The 21,987-nt window shown below is 44.6% G+C and overlaps 1 protein-coding gene across 1 annotated transcript in view; it reads right to left on the bottom strand.

Moving 5' to 3' along the window:
* LOC119172158 (CTD small phosphatase-like protein 2-B) overlaps positions 1 to 21,987 on the bottom strand; it is a 49,081-nt gene that overhangs the window by 6,102 nt on the left and 20,992 nt on the right. The window contains exons 2-10 of the mRNA XM_037423176.2: positions 11,818 to 12,009; positions 8,743 to 8,814; positions 5,428 to 5,587; positions 4,484 to 4,561; positions 3,897 to 3,986; positions 3,588 to 3,741; positions 2,584 to 2,695; positions 418 to 504; positions 181 to 323 (exon numbers count right to left, since the gene is read on the bottom strand). Coding sequence (XP_037279073.2) covers positions 181 to 323; positions 418 to 504; positions 2,584 to 2,695; positions 3,588 to 3,741; positions 3,897 to 3,986; positions 4,484 to 4,561; positions 5,428 to 5,587; positions 8,743 to 8,814; positions 11,818 to 11,991 — 1,070 coding nt within the window. The 5' untranslated portion in view covers positions 11,992 to 12,009. The remainder of the gene's footprint in view (positions 1 to 180; positions 324 to 417; positions 505 to 2,583; positions 2,696 to 3,587; positions 3,742 to 3,896; positions 3,987 to 4,483; positions 4,562 to 5,427; positions 5,588 to 8,742; positions 8,815 to 11,817; positions 12,010 to 21,987) is intronic.

The following is a 21,987-nucleotide window of genomic DNA, read 5'->3' as shown; positions in this document are numbered from 1 at the left end:
ATTAAGAAGTTTGCGGGTATAAATTGGCAGCTGCAAGCACAGGACCGGGTTAACTGGCGGAACATGGGAGAGGCCTTTGTCCTGCAGTGGACGTAGCCAGGCTGATGATGATGATTTTTGTGTAAGGTGCAACTTTGTTATAATGAGGTTCGAGGGTACATTGAAAAAAGATGGACTTACCTGATGAGCTTCCTTTGAGGATCCAGGAGATTCAGAAGCTTATCTGCGTAGACCTTCTTGGAAGCCGTGAAGAGGATGACTTCGAATATCTTGGACACCCGCTCCAAGAACTCACGGAAGAAAGGGCGCGTTCGAACGTAAACCTGTAGGGAAGGTAACACATCGTTGTTGCACGAGAGGCTCATCTTTAGAACGGTGCACAGCATTAAATGGAAGAGGTGGAAACAACGTCTCAACCTTGTATTCTACGTCTTGGAAGGTGACTGGAAAGGTGAATGTTGCATCTTCCAGTTCCACCAAACTGCAATGCACCAAGGTTTCATCCTGTCAAAAGGAACAAAGGTAAAAAACAAAAGGGAAAGATTAACGTCACTGATGCAGTTGTTTCCATAAAAATACAAAATTTGGCTGTGCGAAATTTTGTATTTTTTTGTTTCAATTTTTGAACATTTACTCATTGACTCTTTCCCTACCACGCGCATAGGGCATCGATAGCCTTCCATCGATGGTTTATATTGCGGATTTCAAGACATTCCGTGCCATTTGCGATGCCATTGTCGCGAAGGAGAACGTTGCTTTTCCTTTAAGTGCAGAACAACTTAGGGGCCCGAGCTGTAGTATGCTGTCATCATATGCCGTCGTAGCTTCATGCAACGCAGGCAGAACCACGAGTAGCCTAGCCACCAGTAGAAATATTTAGCACGCACTCGTGCCAATGAGGTATTTTTCTTCTTGTTCTTCGAGCACCTCGATGCTGCTAAGAGCGGAGCACTTTAGAGGCCTGGACAGTTGTGTGCTGCTGCTTGGCGTAACGCAGGCAAAACCACATATAAAAATAGAAAAAGAATGAAGAAGGAAGCGAGGAATAGAGAGAAAGGACAAAAATAGAGATCAAAATAGAAATCAAGAAAGAGAAACAAATAGATAAAGAGAGAGGAAGAAATAAAGAAAAAAGAATGGAAACAGGAAAAAAGAGAAAGAGAGGAGAAGAGAAAGAGAGAACCAAAGAGAAACAAAGAATGCTACCCAGCTCCACACTTACTACAAGTCTGGCACACCTAGTGCAAGGCTGCCTTAATTTCTTTTCATCAAGTTACTGTGGTGGCATAACGACAGTAAATTTCTCAAAGAACAACTGATGTATAAACTAATTCCGTGTGTCACTTAGATGCCACAGTAATAAGTATTAGCATTTGCTGACAGGCACAGAGTGAACTGACTGACTCCCACAAATACATGTCGGCATAAGTGCGCTTCAGAAGACCATAATTTTCGATCACAAAAACTACTGAAGTTAGTTGCACAGAATGGTCTACTTAGAAATTAAGGACACTGTTCCACTGTAGGGATACTGAAGCACCACTAAGAGTGGCAGAAGTGTGAGCTACCAATTGATTTCTTGCGTGAATTTGCAAGTTCCTCGTCTATTACCTGTATTAGTTAAATACTAATTGTTAGACACATCCTGAACATTGTGCATGTGCTAGTGGTACATGCAGAATGTGGCCAGCTGCACCGCACTCAATTCGAGTACACAGATTTGTCACGTAATTGGCAACGACCACGAAATTCTGATTGAGTGCCTTGTGACGCATTTCTGTGCCGTGCTGGAAAATCGCCCTCCCCCACCCTGCACCCTGTTCGTATACCGTATCCAGGTAACATTGGTCTGCTTGAATCAAATCCGATTTCACTACGCAGCCTCAATTATAAGCACGTGGGCCTGAATTTTGGCCTTTTTGCTTTTTTATATTTATGAATTTGCTTTTTTTTTAGCCCACATAATGATCCCACACTGACCTAATGATCGCACACTGACGATCTTGAAGTCTTCACAAACAAAAGCATGGCCTTTGAAATCTGTATTTGCAGTTTGAAGGAGGTGGTGCCAACGAAAGTAAGACCTTTGATATATCGCTTTGTTGCTCAGAACCATAGCGTTAGCGTGGGCTCATCATTAGAGCTGCTTCTGTGTCATGCTTCCCACTGTGTAATCGAATTGCTTTACGCTTCTTGTGCTTGTGAGTCATCATGGTAATGCACCATGCCACCAACGAAAGCCAGAAAACTTTTGAACAAATTCGCGTGCACTCCATTTTTTTTTTTTTTCTGGTAAAAAAAAAGATTTGTTGCCAACATCTTCAATTTTGATGCCGTTTCGGGCAGGTGACAGAATTTCACAGTATTTTCGAGAAATTTTTGTCCCTGTAAGCAACGCGTCACACTGAACAACTTGACAAAAATAATAGCCTCCTAAGAATGAACATTGGCGATAAGTACAACAATGTAATGTGCTGTTATAGACTTTAGCGTCAAAAACTACTAAAGTGTGCACACGATACCAGTATAACTACACTCCCATGAGCACACATACACTACCAGAGCAGGAAGAACCCCTCTCACCAGATCCAGAACAAGCGAAAACTCTGGGCTACTCCGTGTCCTCAGAGGCAATGCAGGGCAGCGGGCACGCATTTCAGGTGTCAGTGGAGGCAGGTGCTTGATAAAGTAATAGCTAGGGGGGAAAAAATCAATTACTAAATTAGTTCCACAAACTTCTGCATGTAGGTGGCAGGGTTACTGGGGCTGTCAGTGTGAGCAACTGAAGTGGGAAAGCCACCTTGTGACTCAAGTGTTCAACCACATGAACACAAATCTTATTCTCTTAAGAAAGCAGACACTACGTCGTGGCAGGCATGAATTTTAGAAAGTCCCTTCCTCTTTATGGTAAGACTACCATATCTAGATAAAACGCATGCAATGGTGGTTATTTAATGTATTTATTGATTTACCTTCAATGCATGAAGGTTTCAAAGAAGTGCTGGTCGAAGACAAGATAAATAACTGTTAATAAATGCCAGTAGCTAGCATATACAGCCTAATTTTTCCTATAGCAAATGCTAATGGTGTTTTTGTACTATACACTGATGATTAGGTTTCATAACACTTCATTCATGACAATACAATGATAAGTTTCAGTTCACTGGGTTTTTAAGTATAGAAGTCATACTAAAGAAACTCGATTCAATAAGGCATTGAAGTTTACAGAGTACTGCAATCAAAACCAGCTCGTGAGTATTCATTAATAAAGCATACTGACAGCCAAAGTGCATTCATTCTTTTAACATTTAGACAGCTGCCGCAAATCTCAAGCCACAGGGCATGCAGTGAGAAGTTGACCACTGGTCGTTTTGAGTAACAGGCTGGTGTGAGGGGGAGACAGAAAGTTAGGTGGGCAGGTGAGATAAAGAAGTTTGCGGTGATAATGTGGCCGCTACACACTCACAGAACTGGTTTGATTGGAGAAACACGAAAGAGACCTTTGCTTTGTGGTGGGCATAGGCAAGCTAACGTTGATAATGATGCAAGAAAAAAAAAGAATAAAAAGAAGGTGGGGGGAGACTTACGGGTCAAAGGTGTCCCAGTCCTCAGCTACCTTGGCCTCTTCGGCTGTGGCACACTCGGCACTGTAGACTCCGGGTGCTTGCTCCACATATGGACACTCAACACTTACGTCGGACTTGAGGTCGACGAGCTGATCTAAGTCGCATGACTGCAGCTCTGGAAAACCGACAGATTGAACTGTTTCTTTCTTTGAAGTATAGAGGGCAACACTAATGCACCGAATTCCATGCAAAACCCATTTCTGACGCATCTCAGCATTTGCTTTCACTCGACATACAGCTGTGCGCGGCTGGCACTCGTGAAGGACTTACCGTCCACAGGCAGTGGCTCCTCATCATCGGAATTCGGGCAAGGGTCGACTGCGAGACTTTGGAAGCCCAGCTTCGTGTCTGTGGTTGCCTCTGGAAAGCCAAAAAAAAAGCAGCAGTGTGCTAAAGTAAAGAAAGCCAGTTTGGCCCCGTGTGCCTGGTCAACCTTATACTGAGTTTAGTGCAACATGGCTGCCTGAATACCTTTTACTACAGAATAATGTCACTTTACTACACTGAGCACTTTTATTCGAAAGAATCGACTGTCAACCTGTGCTGAAATTATTGTGCAATAGGCTCATTCACTGTATTGAATTATTTTTCACAGTTATTTGGAACATATCACAAATTGGAAACAGTGCTGGTAAGATAGAACTCAGCCTCAACAATTTGAAGTGCTGGTCATATCAGTCAGAGGCATGAAACACATCCAAAAGTGACAGAAATTCGGAGGAAGGTAATGAGAAGCAACACATATGAAAGTAGCTGAACCTGACAAAGGGACCAAGACGAGCACACTTGTGTATACGCCAGTCTCCAGTAACACTCCCTGTTGTACGAGTTCTCATCACCACAAAACTCAAACATACCATTAAACAGTTGGTAGACGGGTGAAAAGAGTGCATCCTCAGGACCCGCTGGCTCTGCCACTTCACTTGGGGTGTCATCTGGTGAAATGCAACAAACAAAACAAATGCCAGAAAATGTTAGACGTAGCTCAGTTCACTGCACGCTCTACTGCTAACATGCGTACATAATTGTCAGTCAAATTAATAATGATAATATTATTAATAACAATGCCCACTTAATGATAATGTCTACATGAAACTGCTTTATTATTTAGTCCCCTATTTAATCAGTAAGAGTTATTTTTCTAAAATGTCACCAGTGTCTTCTCGAAATCACAACTATCAAAACCTATTCAATCTGATACCCAATATTGCATATTATATAACAAGGAAGATGAGTGGACGCCTTCTATAATTTATGTCTAACACATATAACAATGTTGAGAGTGGATAGCAGATGGTGCTGCACCTTTGCAAATAATTGCCAGTACTATACACAACTCCCATCAACAGGAAGGAATTTTTCTAGCCCCTTGAGGTACTGTTTCACTGAAATGACGAAGGGACATCACAAAGAGATGTGAAAAAAACTGGTGCACAGTTTGAAAAACATAGGGCACAGTCAATCCTGCTGGAAGTGAAGGAGAAAGCCAGGAAAAGGCGCAATAAATATCATCGGCGAAATCACTTCGTTATCACTAGGCCCACTTGACAAAGTGAACTTGCACTGCATTTAAAAAACAATCACCAAACAGCACTTGAGAAATATTTAAGGCATTGTTCAAAAGTTGGTCTACAAGTAAGTTGTCTCAACCTTGAATCTTGACTGTTGACAACTGGTGGCACATATTTATGTTCGAAACAAATGAAACAAACCACACTGCTTGTTCTCCAATATAAATTATTTACTCGAAGAAGTAGCACAGATAAAAACAGGGTGAAAAAAAAAAGCAAAATGTACATACCTGTGGCATAAATGCGTGCCTTTTTGCTGCACTGCCGGCTCGGCTTCTGCCGAGCTTGCTGTATGCACCGGCCGCTGGTGATGAGGCTGGTGTCATTGTCAAAGCCACCAAGGCTGCCGGAGTCTCTCGGCCGTTTCAACAGCCTCTTTTCTTCATTAGTCTGCAAGCCACAAGGGGTTCAGTGGTCAGGCAATAGTCAATGACACTTCCCGGTTCTTCCAGAATAACGGTGCACACATCTTTTTGGCAGCCAGCCAGTTCATGCCATCTCCATGAAGGGAGAGGAGATCTAGCCAAACGAGCATGTCACATGGTCATCCACTAGATTTATTACTTTTTTATTGCAACGCACACACGGACCAGAAATAGCAACTAAGGGAACAATGATGTCTATTTGTGGTACGTGTGTGTGTGTTGCGCAGAAAAAAAGTCAGGAATTGGTACCAACTCGCCCAATTGTCATACATCTTATAGACAGTTTGACAATGTGTTGTTGCAATGAGTTGACACGCTGGTGCACTGATACTATTTCAGAGTCTGGCCATTGCACATAGTCGCAAAGCAACCTAGAAGTTAGATTTGGCACATTTCATGACAGACATGAAACCCCACTGAAAGTTTGGACTATTGTAGGGTGCCTCGATGCGTGCGCCCCTGCTTAGAATCCTGCCACCTTTTGTACTCCTCCCTCCGCCATTGTAGTGCCTGCAGCGTCTTCGCCCAGCTGTAGGGCTAACATGCCTTCTTCGGCCTAGCATGCTTGGATGCTGCGTTCCTCACTGCTATGATCATTTGCGTTAAGCTAGTCAGCAACTTCCCGCCAGAGTGAAACCAGTATACAGCAGGAGCGATAATGGTGGCCGCCGTACCAGACAACGCAGATGTCTCCACTCTGAGCGGAGGAGGGGGCATCGAGGCACTCCAGACCATTATAGGGTGCCTACATGACTACTTTTTTTTTTTTTTCAGAGTGGAGACATGTTCTAAAGAAACTCAGCTAAAATTAGCAGGCAGTCCGGCATGCTGTTGCCAGCTTCCGCCAAAATAAGCATAAGTTTTTTGTGTGCCACTATTTTGAAGCCAGTCATACGATCCCTGCTCCCCCAACTACTCGTGATCTGCAAGATTATTAGTGGCTTGCAGTGTATTTTCAAAGGCCCCTTTTCAGACTAAAACCTCATTAAGGCAAAAGCCTTCGGTACATCAGAAACATAACTGTCTGTGGTGTCCAGCGTCGGAGTAAACATGTTACATGCATCAAGCTTGAAACGAAACCGGCGGTGGCATTGTCCAGCGTTGGCGTCAACACTAATCCTTAGGTGCATCAAGCAAGATATGTAACCATCGGTGGCGTCCAGCATCGGCGTCAACACGTTACATGCAAAGCTCGAGACGTAACTCTCGGTGGCGTCGTCAGCGTCAACACTAATCCTTAGATGCATCAAGCGCAAAATGTAACCGCCGGTGGCATTCAGCATTGGTGTGAAGATGTTGCATGCAGAGCTCAAAACGTAACCATCGGTGGCATCGTCCAGCGTCAGCGTCAAAATGTTAGATGCTTCAAACTCGAAACGTAACCGTCGAAGGTGTATAGCGCTACCGTCAACACGTTACATGCCTCAAGCATGAAATGTAACCGTCAGTGGTGCCCAGCGTCGCAGCCAACACGTTAAATGCATCAAGCTCAAAACGTAATCATCGGTGGCGTCGTCCAGCATCGGCGTCAACACGAACCCTTAGGTGCATTAAGCGCGAAATGTAACCGTCCAGCGGTCGGTGTGAGTGGCGTCCAGCGTGTTGACACTGACGGTGGACGCCAACGACAGACACATTTCTCGCCTGATGCATCTACCACTTCGTGGTCACACTGAAGCTGGGCCGTATTCTCGAGGATGAAATGGAACCATGTGTACACGCAGTGCAGTCTACAATATGGCGCAATATCAGGGCATTGTCGTCTGGCAAGATGTATGCTCCCTAGACCATTGCTGTGTCGTGCGACACCTGGTGTCATGTAAGCACACCAGTGCATTAAAGATTTCCATACATGGCACTGGGTGGAGCTAGGCCTACCCCATGCTGGTCATGTGACCTATGTTTCACTGACCAATCACCCTCCTTCCCCCTCCATAAAACCGCCCAAAATAAACACGAGTCAGTCTTGCAGAAGCTCACTCTCTGTATCACCTCACTGTGCGCCCTCCTACCGCTTGGCCACTTCGCCGGTCTGCCACAAGATTACGCCCTGCACCTGCCCTACACAATAACGATAAACTAATGTGCAGCCTGAGGTATCAACACTAAAGTATTGACGCTGCTGAAAGAGCACGAATGAAAATTTTGGCTGCCATTACATAGTACTGTAACTTTAGAACAAGTGTCCTAACACTTTAAAGAAGTCAAAACACCCAGTTACTTGGTTTTAATTTTCATTATTCTAGCAGGCAACTTTTCGATAACAAAGCACCAATGAAGATATTGGCTGCCATTACGTATTACTATAACTTTAGTACAAGTGCCCTAACAGTTTTAACAAAGTCAGAACACCAAGTGTTGTACTTTTAATTTTCATTATTCTTGAGTGCGATTTTCAGTATTCCTTATTAATGCACTAATTTTCATTATTCTTGCACCATAAAAAGATTTTTCAAATCCCTTTGTGATGTCCCTTTATCCTTTCATTATTCTAGAGAAAAAAGTAATAATAATAGTAAAGCAGACAATCGAGGACACTGGCGGATACATCTTCAAGCTAATTCTCTGTTTCGCATAGCGAAGAATTCAGTTTCCTGGGGGATAGATACTACCATTCACGGATATTACTAGAAAAGTTTTATTGACTGGGTTCCTTGCTGTGCAATAAAGTAATTAGTTTGAGTTTTTTACACATATGTCAATTGAGACAAGGAAACAATGCTAAGCAATGTAAATGTTTAGTCTAGTTGATAGGTAACCCTAAGGTATGCTCACAAAACAAGGCTGCGTGCGAATGAAAGAAGGTTCCAAGACACAAACATTGCTGCCCTTCTCTGCCTCATCGTTCGCCTTGGACAGTAGGCACAGTTAAAAAGATATAGAGTGCGAAAATGATCATGACCCTCAATGTTTGTCTCACTTTTCTGTCTGTCTCTTTTCCCTCTTACACGTGTGTGAGGCAACTGACCAGATGTAATCCTAAGGGTAAACCTCCTGCTTTCCTTTAAGTCCTCCTTTTTCCCTTCATAACTACGGAAAAGTTTTTCATGAATGCGGTACACTTGTCTGTACTTTGTCATCCTTGTGATTTTCAGAGTGCAACAAGTAGCATGCTCTCACCATTAAATTTTTCTTTCTCAGTGGAGTGGAAAACCGTGGTTTATCCAGCTTTCTCATGGCCATATATGAACCCTGCAGAAAAAAAAAATAAAGTAAAAATGAACAAATTAACATGCTTAAAGCACCCCACCACATCAACACAATTGCCAAGGGGGGAGAGGGGGGGTCACTTTGTGGTGCAAGTCCACCATGCAGACTGTTCATTTCAGCATGTGTTGATTGGATAAAGCCCAAAAGCTGGTGACTACCACTGGTGCCAGTCTGCCACCTGCAATTAAGCTCCATCTAATCAGTGTGCATGCAGTAATGAACATATCCCTCGTTGTACCCTTAGTGGAAATTCTCAAAAGTGTTCTATGCATTTTACTGACGCATGTGTCCAAGACGCACTCCAGATAATATGTAAGCCAATACGAAAGACAAGGTCTCAGAATGCACCTCTGTCCTATATTATGTCAGCGTGCCTGATACTGACAGAATAAACTTCTGTCTTTTTTTTTTTTTTCACTGTTCACAGTAAAAGATCCTAAGATAATGCTGTACAGCAACAGTCAATAAAACAATGATCTATATAGTTTCTACCTCCTTACACAATCTGTAATTTACAATGTGCCACGCGACCAAGAATCTATTAGCACTCTGGCATGTCTTCATAGACAAAGTAGACGTGCATTAAAGAAGGCATACATATTTTAAAAACAACATATAACTTTGAATACAACTTAATGTGTAAAAGCAAGAATGCATAGGAATACTGACTGCAAACTACAAAAGACATCTTTTAGGAAACAGCACACAACTTAAATATATAAGACTATGGCTGCTGGTTGATGGCACATGATGCGGCCTGCTGCATGGAGTGGATTGGCCATCTTGTGATGCAACCTTCGTGGCAGGGACTGAACTTTCAACGTTCGGGTCAGCAGCCAAGCTCCATAACCATTGACAAAGCATGGCGGACAAGGTTTGTTTAAAATGAAGTTTGGTGGAATTGCTGAGCTCCATTGAAAATAGTTGCCTTACTATTTGAAAACTATTTGAATAGTGTGAACTCGTATTCAATTTTGTTTCATTGCTATTAGATTAGTATTCAATTCAGTTCAAAAATTCAGCATTGGCACACCCCCATAATGTGATAAAATTCCAACTAACCCAAAACACCATATCCCGTAATAATGTCACAGCCTGTATTCTAAAGCAGATCTTTTTCTTTTTTAGATAACCATATGCAGCAAGAAAGATGGTTTGACCTAGTTCCTTTATTATTCAAAAGAAGGTACCCCTACGCTCTCATCATAGGTATGAGCAAGATATCCAGACAAAGAAACAGTCAAAGCCAGTTCTATGCCAGCTCGAATCTCAGACCAGCTACTTGAAGGGCCCCTCACTAGGCTGTATAACACATTCTAGTTAGACACTGGCAGTTGTGTGTCCGGAGAAGGGCATTATGCCAGAATAATTTTCCAATCGGTTTATTACGAACTGAGAAAACCAGTACTTTGAAGTGGCACGATACCAGGATGCGAGGAGATAAGCTCGAAACGCTTGCCGCTTGCCCTGTGTAGCCTTCACAAGCCAGATCTCTTCCCTATCTTTTCCGGCATCCGAGCAAGAGGCCACGTGTGCATGATCAAGCCCGACCCCTCAGCACGCAAGCGGCATTATTTTGCTGACCAGCATTATTTTGTAGTCTACTGCCTGTTTCTGCAGGATCGATGCCTCAGTGCGAGCTCATTTGGAAACGGTGGCTAAGACGGTGTAGAATAGATGAAAATAATGAATGCTCAATCATGCACGACCATTAATTTCGTTTCCACGGCTGGCACCTGCTCAATACGCCAACCGCAGGGACACAAACGCATAGGAAACGCATGCACATTAGCCCCGCATATCGTTGCATTTCACGAGAAAAAAAATGAAGATGTACACATTGTCTCTGCGTGCCTCATTATTTATCCCAAGTTTTATTCATCTATTTAAGCAACAATTTACAAAAATTTATGCATGTCGGGTGAAATAATTTTCGCCGTGTCACGTGCTACTGTTGGCGACGTAAAAGCACAGTTGTCTACATAGAGGATCGACGTCACAGCACTACAGTCTATGTAGGACGATTCCGTCATCTACGTCATCCCATCATTCTCTGGGCGCGCGCTTGCGAAAAGAAGGGCAATCAGCATTCATGATGGAATGGGAGAAGGTCCTTGGTTCTTCACAGCCTCTGAACTAACAGTTGCGTTTCCACTTTTCGCAGCTTGTTGTATTTTAACCTAATAGAATGTTTGTCAATCACAGTGGTACACAACAGTTGTGTGGCATTTTGCCTAATGCATAAAAAATATCACATATGCACAAACTGTCTTGAGTAACGCTCAGAGCCATGGAGAACAACCACCGACTTGACCTACCTGCTCCTTCCCACAGACGCGTTGCGTGGAATGTTCCCCCACTAATAGCGCGCTCCTAGCAAAATGCGCCGACAACTTTCAAATTCGCTTGAAAGCTCTCGCCTCCTGCCTGCATCGCAACGTGGCAGGCCGTACTGTGCGTTTTTTTCGAGCACCCGCAGTAAACACAAACACTCTAGCGACAATTCTCACTGCATTTATGTCTGATTTGAATTTGAAACAACCTGATTAATGACTCTTCAATTGATGGTGCAAGATAGTACGCAATTTTTGCTTCCCTGTAATAAAGAAAAACTAAAGGCTATGGCATAATAGTTATTGTATTGTCTCTCTAAGCTAGAGAGCTTATTGCATGCTTAAATTTCATTTAATTCTTTTTTTACTTCTTGTCCTCATCAATAAAATTCTGTTCATGTCTAGTTGATTTGTTTTCTTTCTTTTACCTTAGGCGATGAAGTTAGCGCATGCAAAGAACTTGATCATGCATGATTTTCCTGCATATTCGATCACGAGGCTCTTGATGCCTGGGCATTACAAGCATACTGGAAAACATTTTTAATCGACTGCCTGGCCGTGGTTATTTCTTTCTCAAGTAATGACAACACATAATTTCACCATAGATAACATTTTAAATATCGTCCAGGGCAAAATCGGGCTTAGTCCTCACATTGTTCCCTCTGTTTTCCGACGATCCTCGCATGCTTGGGGTTGCGTGGCACCTTCCCAGTGTTGCCAGATTAGCCCGACGTGCCTTGCGGACCTCATGCGTAGTGACTGCTGCTGCTGCCGGTTCAGCCCACTGGTGCCCCTCACCAGCTGTGCGCCGGCTGCCTACTGGCATGCTGACAACATGGCTGCCCTGCACAGTAAAACGACAGCCACACAATACATCACTCAATCGATCAGCCAATCGGTCAGTTTGCTCCTGTGTTACATATGTACGTGATGGATTGAAAGAAAGGCAGTGGAGAGCAACTCTTAAAAACAAGTGTGTCCACAAACTGAAAAGGCTGTTCATAAGAAAATAAACAAATTTCCTACATGGCACTAATGTATCAATCACTTGGAAAATTTATATAGCTTTACAATTTATACAAAGGAGTTCTGCGGAGACCCACCACCTTGCGGGTCTCCGCAAAAAGAGAAAGTAGACGCGTCTTCGTGCCACAAATGGGTAGTTGTCTACTTTCCTTTTCTTATATAGTTTCAGCATTATTGATTTGTACAGTTTAGGCATGTTTGACAGGCAGTACCAACACCAAACTGAACTAATTTTTCAGGTGACAGAGTGTACTTACATTACATTGGTGCAATGTTGGTCAATTCACCTTTCTGTAATTTTTTAAAATCTTGTGAATGCACATAATGTTACCTTCTGATAAACTCCCAAACTGAACTAATTTTTCAGGTGACCGAGTGTACTTACATTACATTGGTGCAGTGTTGCTCAATTCACCTTTCCATAATTTTTTTAATCCTGTGAATGCACATAATGTTAGCTTCTCATAAACTCCCACCCTTAATTCCAGGAGTACATATGCTTGTTATTGTATTCTAGTATTTCAATAATGAATGTCACAGCACAATGTGTTCAAAGCCTATTAACTAATGTATGCACAGAAAAACTGAACAGCACAAAATTATTAAGGGTAAAAGAAAAAGCTATTGAAACCAAGACACATTAGCCTGTGCCAGACACATTAGCTATGTCACATTAGCTATGTCACATTAGCTGTCACATTAGCTAGACACATTAGCTATGTGCCAAGACACATTAGCCTTATTAACGGATGCAGTTGTAGCTTGAGAGAGCTGTATGTCCTAACCACAGGTATAGTAGTACAGAAGGAATGAGCACACATTAAGCACACAAACCAGGACTACCAAAGCTCAGTCCTTTGACTTGATGTAATGATGACTACTGTGGTGCGTGCAGTATGTTTGTAGTTAATACAACTAACCGACGGGCAATTGTGAATAGTTTTTCTACTAGCAGGAATTGCTATAACTATGATATTGGTGTGTACCAGTAAATCTCCTAATCACACTTCTAGTGCAAGAGGTTTCTGCCTCAAGCAGCAAGATTTGTTACACAACACACGCAATGACAACATGTATAAGTACTTCCAGTCACCCTGCTCTTTCAGGAAAAGAAAAGGATTGGCCTAGCCTACAGTGTTTGGACCGTGTGATTACACACAATCCACAATAATCGGCACTACTTCAACACTTAGCACCACCATGTTATTTACTGGGGTATTATGTGCCAAAACCACAGGCACTACTTCAACACTTAGCACCACCATGATATTTACTGGGGTATTACGTGCCAAAACCACAGTATAACTATGAGGTACAGTGCAGAAGGGGGGGGGGGGGGTTATAGGGACGGACATCCAATATTTATGCCAACCTATTTTCTCTACACCAACAGAAAGCTTACCATTCAGAGTGTCTAACCTCAATATGGTAACACAAAAAACACCATGAAACCTTTGTAATCAGAATTTCTCTATGTGAAGCAAACTTGAAGGCGTATGCGCATGTGACAATACGAAATACTGCACACAATTTGAAATGGATGCTCAAATCTGTCACTATTTTTCACAATCATTTCATTTCCATTAGGATCTAATCATACGTTCTGGCCAGTTGCCGGTCCCTTTAATGTGCATCTAAATCTAAGCATGCACATGTTCTTTGCATTTTACTCCCACTGAAATGGGTCTGCCATGGCTGGGCATTGAACCTGTGCCTTTGAGCTTAGTAACATGACATTCTACGAATAAAGTTACCATGGTGGGTTCTGCACACCACTGCGAACACAGTAGCAAGGGCCCTTCTGGTGATCACAGTGGTGCGACCTATCGCTTCTGGAATTGCTGAGCAATACTTTTGAACATTCAAACAAAAGGGTAGCCTTTACCAGAACTATGTGGTTTCACTGTCAAAGGGACTAAATAAGAACATTTTGAAGTATATGTGAGCAGTCCCGCCATTTACCACTTTCTTGTTTTAGCCCTTTACTATGTGGCTGGAGAGTTAAACTAAGGATGCCAATGGCTAGTCTCCTTCCTATATTGCCATATACACAAAAGAAAACACTAAATGTGCAGTGCTTATTAATATCTACCAGAACATATATACTCCTTTATTCTGCAGAGCTGAAACACTTTTGGTAGCACTAGTTCTTAAGTTGACCCGTACTTGTAAAGTAGCACATCACTTTCTGGCTTTTTTCTCGTGCACTGCTCTGAGTAATCAATGTCACTGACAACGATCGAAAGGTTAATTTCCACAAAATGCACACCTGATGATGACGGGCAAAAAAGAGTGGAGCATGATATGGATTGTTAGAAGGCATGGATGGCTCCAATGCATCAGCATTGTACTAACAATGTGCTAGATAAAAAATCTGCTTATAAGTAGAAGGGACACTGCAACCTCCTTCTCAAATTAGAAATAACAAGGGTGTATCTTGAACTGCCGAACAATACATACGACGTGAAATATAATTTCTTATGCATGTTGGACAAGTTATGCAATGTCCAAGATATATTGGAAGGACACCTTAAAGGCGAGAAGAGATTATGTAGATTTGGCCACACGGCTTTCTCTCAGCTGCAGAAGATTCATTCTACCGAGTCTGTGTCAACAATGACCTTGCAAGAGGGACTCGTTCAGCCTACAAGTCCTACATATATTTGTCGCGCAATGGCTGATTGGCCCTCCACAATACTTGCAATACAAGCGCATAGGGACACTTGTGCACCTGTCCCATTCATATATGTGTTTGTCGAGCTCGTATTTCAAGTACACCGCATGAACGGTCGGCACAACTGCTGCGAAGGCTGGGCCCGTCGCGGCTCCACGGCGCTGAAATCGACAACGACCCATCGCGTGGTCGATGCATGCGCGCCCACCCACCCCCGCCAACGCACATTTTCGCGCCCATGCTGTCTCCTCTCCCTTTTCCAATCTCCCGTCTTCTATCGGAGGAAGGAGACAGCGCGGCGTGCGAGCGTGGGCGGCGATCAATACGCACGACACCGCGATTACGCCGCCCCGGGGCAGCGTCATTGCCGTCACTACTCGCCCCAGAGGAGGGGCCCCCCTAACCTCCCAGCGTGCCCGATCTCCGCGACCAGCTCACCAGGCGCACAATCTCCGCGACCAGCTCACCAGGCGCACAAACTCCACCGCGCGGATGGCGGCGCCCCGCCGCGGTCGACGCGAGATCGAAGTTGTTTCGCTTCGCACTCGCCATGCACTTCGCCTCGCCACCATTCTCTCACCAAGTCTCTACTCGGCGGCGCTTTTTCTGAACACGCTACGCTGGCCTTTCGCGCCGGTCCTGCGCGACCCCGCGGCGCGCGCGGTTTAATACCGTCTCGCGATGCGCGTGCGCCGAGGGAAGCTCAGCGGTCTTCCTTCGTTCCATGTTGTTGACGGGTAGAACAGAGTTCATGTCTTCGTTGGTTGCCATGCGTCGGGGCGACTAACGAGACTCTGTCAAGAAGATATATATATATATATATATATATATATATATATATATATATATATATATAGGCAGGCATGGTGGTTGAGTGGCCGTAGCGTTGCATATAGTCTAGTAGATCCTCCGTGAGCGGTCACAACGTGGTTTATTTCGACGTTTCGGCCTAGAGTCTGGCCTTCATCAGGAATAAAGATACAGTTTGTCGGTGCTCAGCTTTATACAATCTCAAATCAGAGGGCAAGGTAAGAGAAGAAAGAAAAAAAAAGAAAAGAAAAGAAAAGGAAAGAAAAAAAAGAAAAAAGATAAAAATAATATACGGTGAACGCCCCTCGGGTGCCCCCCTTCCACTTTTCCCTCCACTCCCCCCTATCTCTCTCCCCCCTCTCCCCTTCACCTTTATGATGTCAGCGGTCTGTGTATGTTTCCGTTCACTAGCGCATTCCTCCCGATCAGACGGTCCCTCCTGGCACTGGCGGTTCGGTGTGGGGCAAAAAAGAGCTTTTCAGGAAGTCCTAAGCCTTTAACTGCTCGGGGTCCCGTAAACAATTCGTCGTAGAAGGACGGGGGCCGCGTATTGTGGCAGAGGCTGCTCAGCGGGCATTTTAGGAAGTTCTAAGCCTCTAACTACTCCGCGCCCTGTCAACATTTCGTCGTAAAAATAGGGGTGCCCCGTATTGCGGTAGGCTGTGCAAGCGCGTGCAATGCGAATTCCTGGCCCGCTTCTAAATTACGCGTGTCGTGGGGGCCTCCCGGCTGTGCACATGGTTGCTGTTGGGCATGTCGTGCATGGCACAATTGATTGGGTAGTAAAATAAAACAGAAAACAGACGACAGCTGCACTTAGGAAGAGTAGTTACACTTGGAATTGTTTTAGGTTGTCCAGTGCCCTTCGCAGCTGCAGTGCCGTGAACTCAGTTACTATTTTCATCGTTGCCGTTATTGTTTTCTAATGCTTTAATTGCTGCAAGTGTACCAGGATTCTCATTTATTCCTCTATCGAGGGTGTTAAATCGGTGGATAAGGTATGACTCTCGTTGTTCACGTTCTCGATTTGATTTAAATCCCGTCTCTAAGAGCGTTACTGATAGTTTGTCGAATGCATGGTCGGGAAGATTGAGATGTTTTGATAGAGGTAGACTTGGGGCTGATTTCGCATGGGCTCTGTGATTATTGAAGCGAATCCTAAATGGTGTTTCTGTTTGTCCGATGTACTGCATACCACACACGTTGCATTCGAGTAGGTACACCACATTAGAAGAATCGCATGTTAGGTTTCCTCGTATGTTAATCGAAAACTTGGATTGCGTGCTGGTTGCTTTGTCTGTTTCTCGCATCGCCTTACATACAAGACATCGTGGCTTTAAGCAAGGGCGGCATGAATTATTGGGGGGTGATGTGTTAATTTGGGAGTGGACAAGGGTGTCTTTGAGGTTACGTGGTCGTCGGTAAACGACGCCTGGAGCGGTTGGGAATGCGCGTTTCAGACGTTCACTTTGTTCCAGAATGTTGTAATGTCGTTTAAGGATTTTGTTTACATTGGGGAAGTTTGTGCTGTAAGTCAAGCAGAGGTTTGTTCGTTGTGGGTCTTCTCGTGGTGGTCGCTTCATAAGTAAGTCTTCACGCTTTAGTTTTCTCGCTTTTTGAACAGCGTCATTAATTACATGTGGGGGGTATTTTTGTTGCTCGAGCATAAGTTTTAGCCTCTGTGAGCTCGTGTCAAAGTCAGCGTCTCTAGAGCAGATTCGCTTAAACCGGTGAGCCTGGCTGTATGGAATACTGTTTTTACAGTGGCGTGGGTGATCGCTTTGGTAATGAAGGTATTGTTGTCGATCCGTTGGTTTGCGATATAGGGTTGTAGAGAGCTTCTTTTCTTCTATCGTTATGGTAACATCAAGAAAATTTACGGTAACTTGCGAGTATGTGTGTGTGAAGTGTATGTTCGGGTGTACAGCATTGTAAGTGTCTATAAAGCTGAGAAGTTCGTTCTCGCTGTGGGTCCAAATAAGAAAGATGTCGTCTATGTATCTTCTGTATAACATTGGTTTCAGGGAACTTTGTGCAAGAAATTCAGATTCTAGCTTTCCCATAAATATGTTGGCATAATTAGGTGCCATTTTGGTGCCCATAGCGGTCCCGCTGATTTGTCGAAAATACTCTTGGTTAAACTCGAATGAATTTAATTCGAGGACCATCCTCGTCAATGTTGCAATGGCAGAGAAATCTGGGGTGTTAGATTGTCTATGGTTTGTGTACATGTTTCTTAGTGCAGCTATGCCGTCATCGTGAGGAATATTTGTATATAATGAAGAGACATCAAGGGTAACCAAGTACGAGTTTTTCGGCACACAGATACCCGCAATGTCTCGAAGAAAATGTGTGGTGTCTTTTATGTACGACGCGAGGGTGCATGGAATGTGGCTTATTAGTTTGTCCACGTACCCTGATATGGGTTCAGTTATTGTACCGATGCCTGATATGATTGGTCGACCTGGGTTACCGGGTTTATGGATTTTTGGGAGGATGTAGAAGCGACCTGGACGAGGGTATGCTGCTTGCATCAGTTTGTGGTCAGTGTTGGTTATCTTTTCTGCGTCCAACAGTTTCTTTAGTTCTGTTGATACGATACGTTTGTATTCGTCTGTCGGATCACCTGGGAGGCGTTCGTAAAATCTTGAGTCGTCTAGTTGGCGGTATGCTTCTTGTAGGTAGTTGGTTGTATTAAGGACTACAATTGCTCCTCCTTTGTCAGCGGGTTTTATTGTTATGTCTGTCCTAGATGCCAAATTTTTCATGCTTATTTTTTCAGATTTGGTCAAGTTTTCTCGGTTTCCTTTCTGTCTGTGGTATTCGTGTACTATATCTTTCTGTACTGCGTTGATATAAAGGTCCAAGCACTTGTCTCGATTACTGTTCGGTGTCCAATCATTTGATTTACGACGGTGAATTGTTTTGTGGTTAGAAGGCCTATCTAAGAAATATTCGCGCAACCTTAAGCTTCGAGCGAAGTTGTCGAGGTCTCGGAGTAAGTGGAATTCATCGAAAAATTTTGTGGTCGGGCAGAAGCTTAGTCCCTTAGATAGCAGTTTTACTTCGTCAGGTGACAAGCTCGTGTCCGATAAGTTTACAACCACAGTGTCACACGGTGTGTTCCTAGATGGGTGCTCGTTTGTACCATTAGTGTTTTCCTGGGTGGTGGTGTTGTAATGATAAGGCACTGTATCAGGGAACGCGGGTTTGGGCACATGGTCTCATATAGTGTCATATATATATATATATATATATATATATATATTTGACACTTGTCAGAGTCTCGTTAAGATCGGGAATGGGAATGCGGGGATTATGCATATTGAACTGAACGAGACGAATGAAAGTGCGGCTACGAGCGACAAAAGATTATTTCGAAACTTTATTGCGCTGCCCCATAAACTTCCGGGTCTTCCCTTTCCTTCTTTTTTGAGATAAGTAATCGAGCACTTGCACGTAATTATACATACGTCGCTAAATGTTGTGGCATAAGTGTCCTTTAGAAATTGTGCCATCTAACGACCATGTTGAATACTCTTCGTCCTACTAGCGCTAAAGCAAGAATGGTCAAAATGGAAGATACATTTTCGAACGTCATCAACAATCCGCTATCATTCCATGACGCCGGATACGAATATCTGGAGTCCCTCTACACTTTGGAATTCGCAGCGCACACTACCGTTCATAAATAGTATTCGTAGGCCCACTTTGACTTTCGAAAAGCGAACACCAGCAAATTTCGATGCGACATCGGCCTAACCTCGAAAATTGACAGCAGCGCCATCGCGCCTCTGTTATGTCATACTATCCGGGACGTGTACATGCATATGCACCTAAGCGCGCTTAAGGGCTAACATAGTAGACTGTATGCATGCCCACTCTTCTTACGTCAAGCGGGAGCGTCCATGGCGACGGGAAAGGCGCAGCAGAGCAAGAAGCCCCCCCCCCCCCCTGCGGCAGTCCTTCATCGATCCTTCATTTTTCCCTGATCAATACCGGGCTCGCGCAACAGGACGATGGGCGCCACACACCAGCTGTCCCACGACGCGGATGAGAAGCGACCACGCGCACTCCTCTCAGCGCGTCTTCTCAGCCATTGCAGAAACCGTAACAGAAGAGATGACGTCACGACTGACTCACACTCGCGAACGTCGATCGGTTTTCTTTCAACACCTGCTTTAAAGTGTTGTCCTCTGGGAGACGATGTCGATTCAAGACCTGACTACACGTGCGCGTAGCGGCGCGTACACTCGGCGCCTCGCCCCCTCCCTACGAATGAAGAAAAGTGATACCAGGCACCATCGCGCCTCTGTGACACTACTTGTGACCGGCCTCCCCAGCAGAGAGTGAGGGCACGCGGCTACTCGAAGCGGCACGCCCTCTCTCTCTCTCTCTATAGCGAGAGGGCGAGCCGCTCAGAGGGCGAGCCGCGCGTTGACGCGCTGCAACGCGTACATGTGGTCAGGCCTTTACACCGACGCGTACGAAAAGATACCTATATAACGCGCAGCAGACATCATTTCAAGACAGTTCATAGAAGCCCGGAATCTGAAACGGAAATCGAAGTACACGGCGGAAGACATCAAACTGTAACTCATCCGGCTGCGGCACGAACGTGGACAGCACGCAGCTATGCGAAGTATGTCGTACCACGGTCGGTTGGATGACGGTGTTGTCTTTTCAAAAACAAAGCTAAATAAAAGGTTGTAATATCTATCTATCTATCTATCTATCTATCTATCTATCTATCTATCTATCTATCTATCTATCTATCTATCTATCTATCTATCTATCTATCTATCTGTCTGTCTATCCCTGCCCATCCATTTCCTCCTTAATGCAGATGAGTAGACTAGACTAATGAAGAAATCCGCTCTTCCGGTAAATGCCCACTTTCACTCGTAACTCGTACATCGCGTTAAACGAGTCCGAGGTACCACCACTTTCCTCACGCGGTGCCTGGTGGCCTCTGATGGGTTTCAACGGCGACGTCCGCTGCTAACAGGACGGCGGCGCAAGCGAGACAGACCCTTGTATGGCGGTTTGCGTGCTTGCTGCTACGTCGCAATCGCTGTCCTGGCAGGAAAAGTGCCACTGCCACCGACCTCCCTCCTCTCCACTACCCCCCACACCCTCGCGCCGACTACGGAGCGACACGTGCTCCGCGCAACGCGCGCATGGCCTACTTCTCCGGTTCCGTGGCTGCCGGAGCAGCCCCGGCTCAATTATACGCCCGTTGCGACAACTGCTGCTGCTTGAAGCTGGTATCGCGCCATATGACGCACAATGCCCGCGCGCGGTTCTGCACGTGCACGCACAGACAAGCGCGCGGACTGCTCGCCTGTGCGAGTGTAAGGTTTCCCGGCCAGAATGTACGGGCGTCCTCGAGAAAGCCGATCGGGTTTAGCGACTGTACTGGAAACACGGATGAAGACGCCACAATAGTCATTGAGCGAACACCACACGAGATTCGTACATGAGAAAAAAAAAAAGCAACATTCTGATGTTGCGTCTTTTATACATAGCACATCAGGTGTCTTATGTTCAGTTTCGTTTCCGGTTTGTGATGTGGGGCCTCGCACGTGCGGCAGCCATGTGTAGGGCACCGTTATGTGGCGCCTAAGAGGCACGTGATCATTATATGTACTACACAGTTGTAAAAAAAATCAGTTGGTGACGAGCCGTTGTTCGTGGCGGTCGTTCTTTCTCTCGGCGCTCCGCGCCCAAGTCGTGGGTGGCTGCCGCGACATTGTAGGCCTGCTGTGGCGTTTGTTCTTCGTCGGCATCGCGGTTAACTCCGACACAACACTATGTATCAGCCGTCTCAGCTAACTCGGACCAATATTATTAAAAAAAAAAGGGGGGGGGGGCTAGGAAAGTTAGAGCTGTTGTATTACGGTGTCTTAGGTTATCTGCTACATAATGGTATTTAGTGTCTTATGCTCTTGTGTATAGTACACAATGTGTCGTCCCTCGTAACTTGTTTCGATGTCTTTTTTTTTATATAGTGCAACCAAGACAAAAGCGTCGCTAAAGCCAGGCAAAACTTACTGCGTTTTGTCAAGTTTCACAAACACTTTAAACATATAGTAACAACAAAAAGACATCCGGAAAAACTGCGGATATTGCTTCTCGTTTGCTTGAACTTGATACGTGAATATTTGTTTCTTTTGTTTTCTGTTTTACTTATTGAGCCAGGACGAAGGCCGCAAAAGGCGAAAAAGGGCAGCTCAAAACGGACGCGAAGAGCTCGTGCGCGTGTGTTACATATTTTGTCAGCCTCGATGACGCGTCTAACGGTATCGCCGT

This window comes from Rhipicephalus microplus, chromosome 4 (assembly GCF_043290135.1).
Source record: "Rhipicephalus microplus isolate Deutch F79 chromosome 4, USDA_Rmic, whole genome shotgun sequence".
NCBI lineage: Eukaryota > Metazoa > Arthropoda > Arachnida > Ixodida > Ixodidae > Rhipicephalus > Rhipicephalus microplus.
This window is presented reverse-complemented; position numbering and strand designations above follow the sequence as displayed.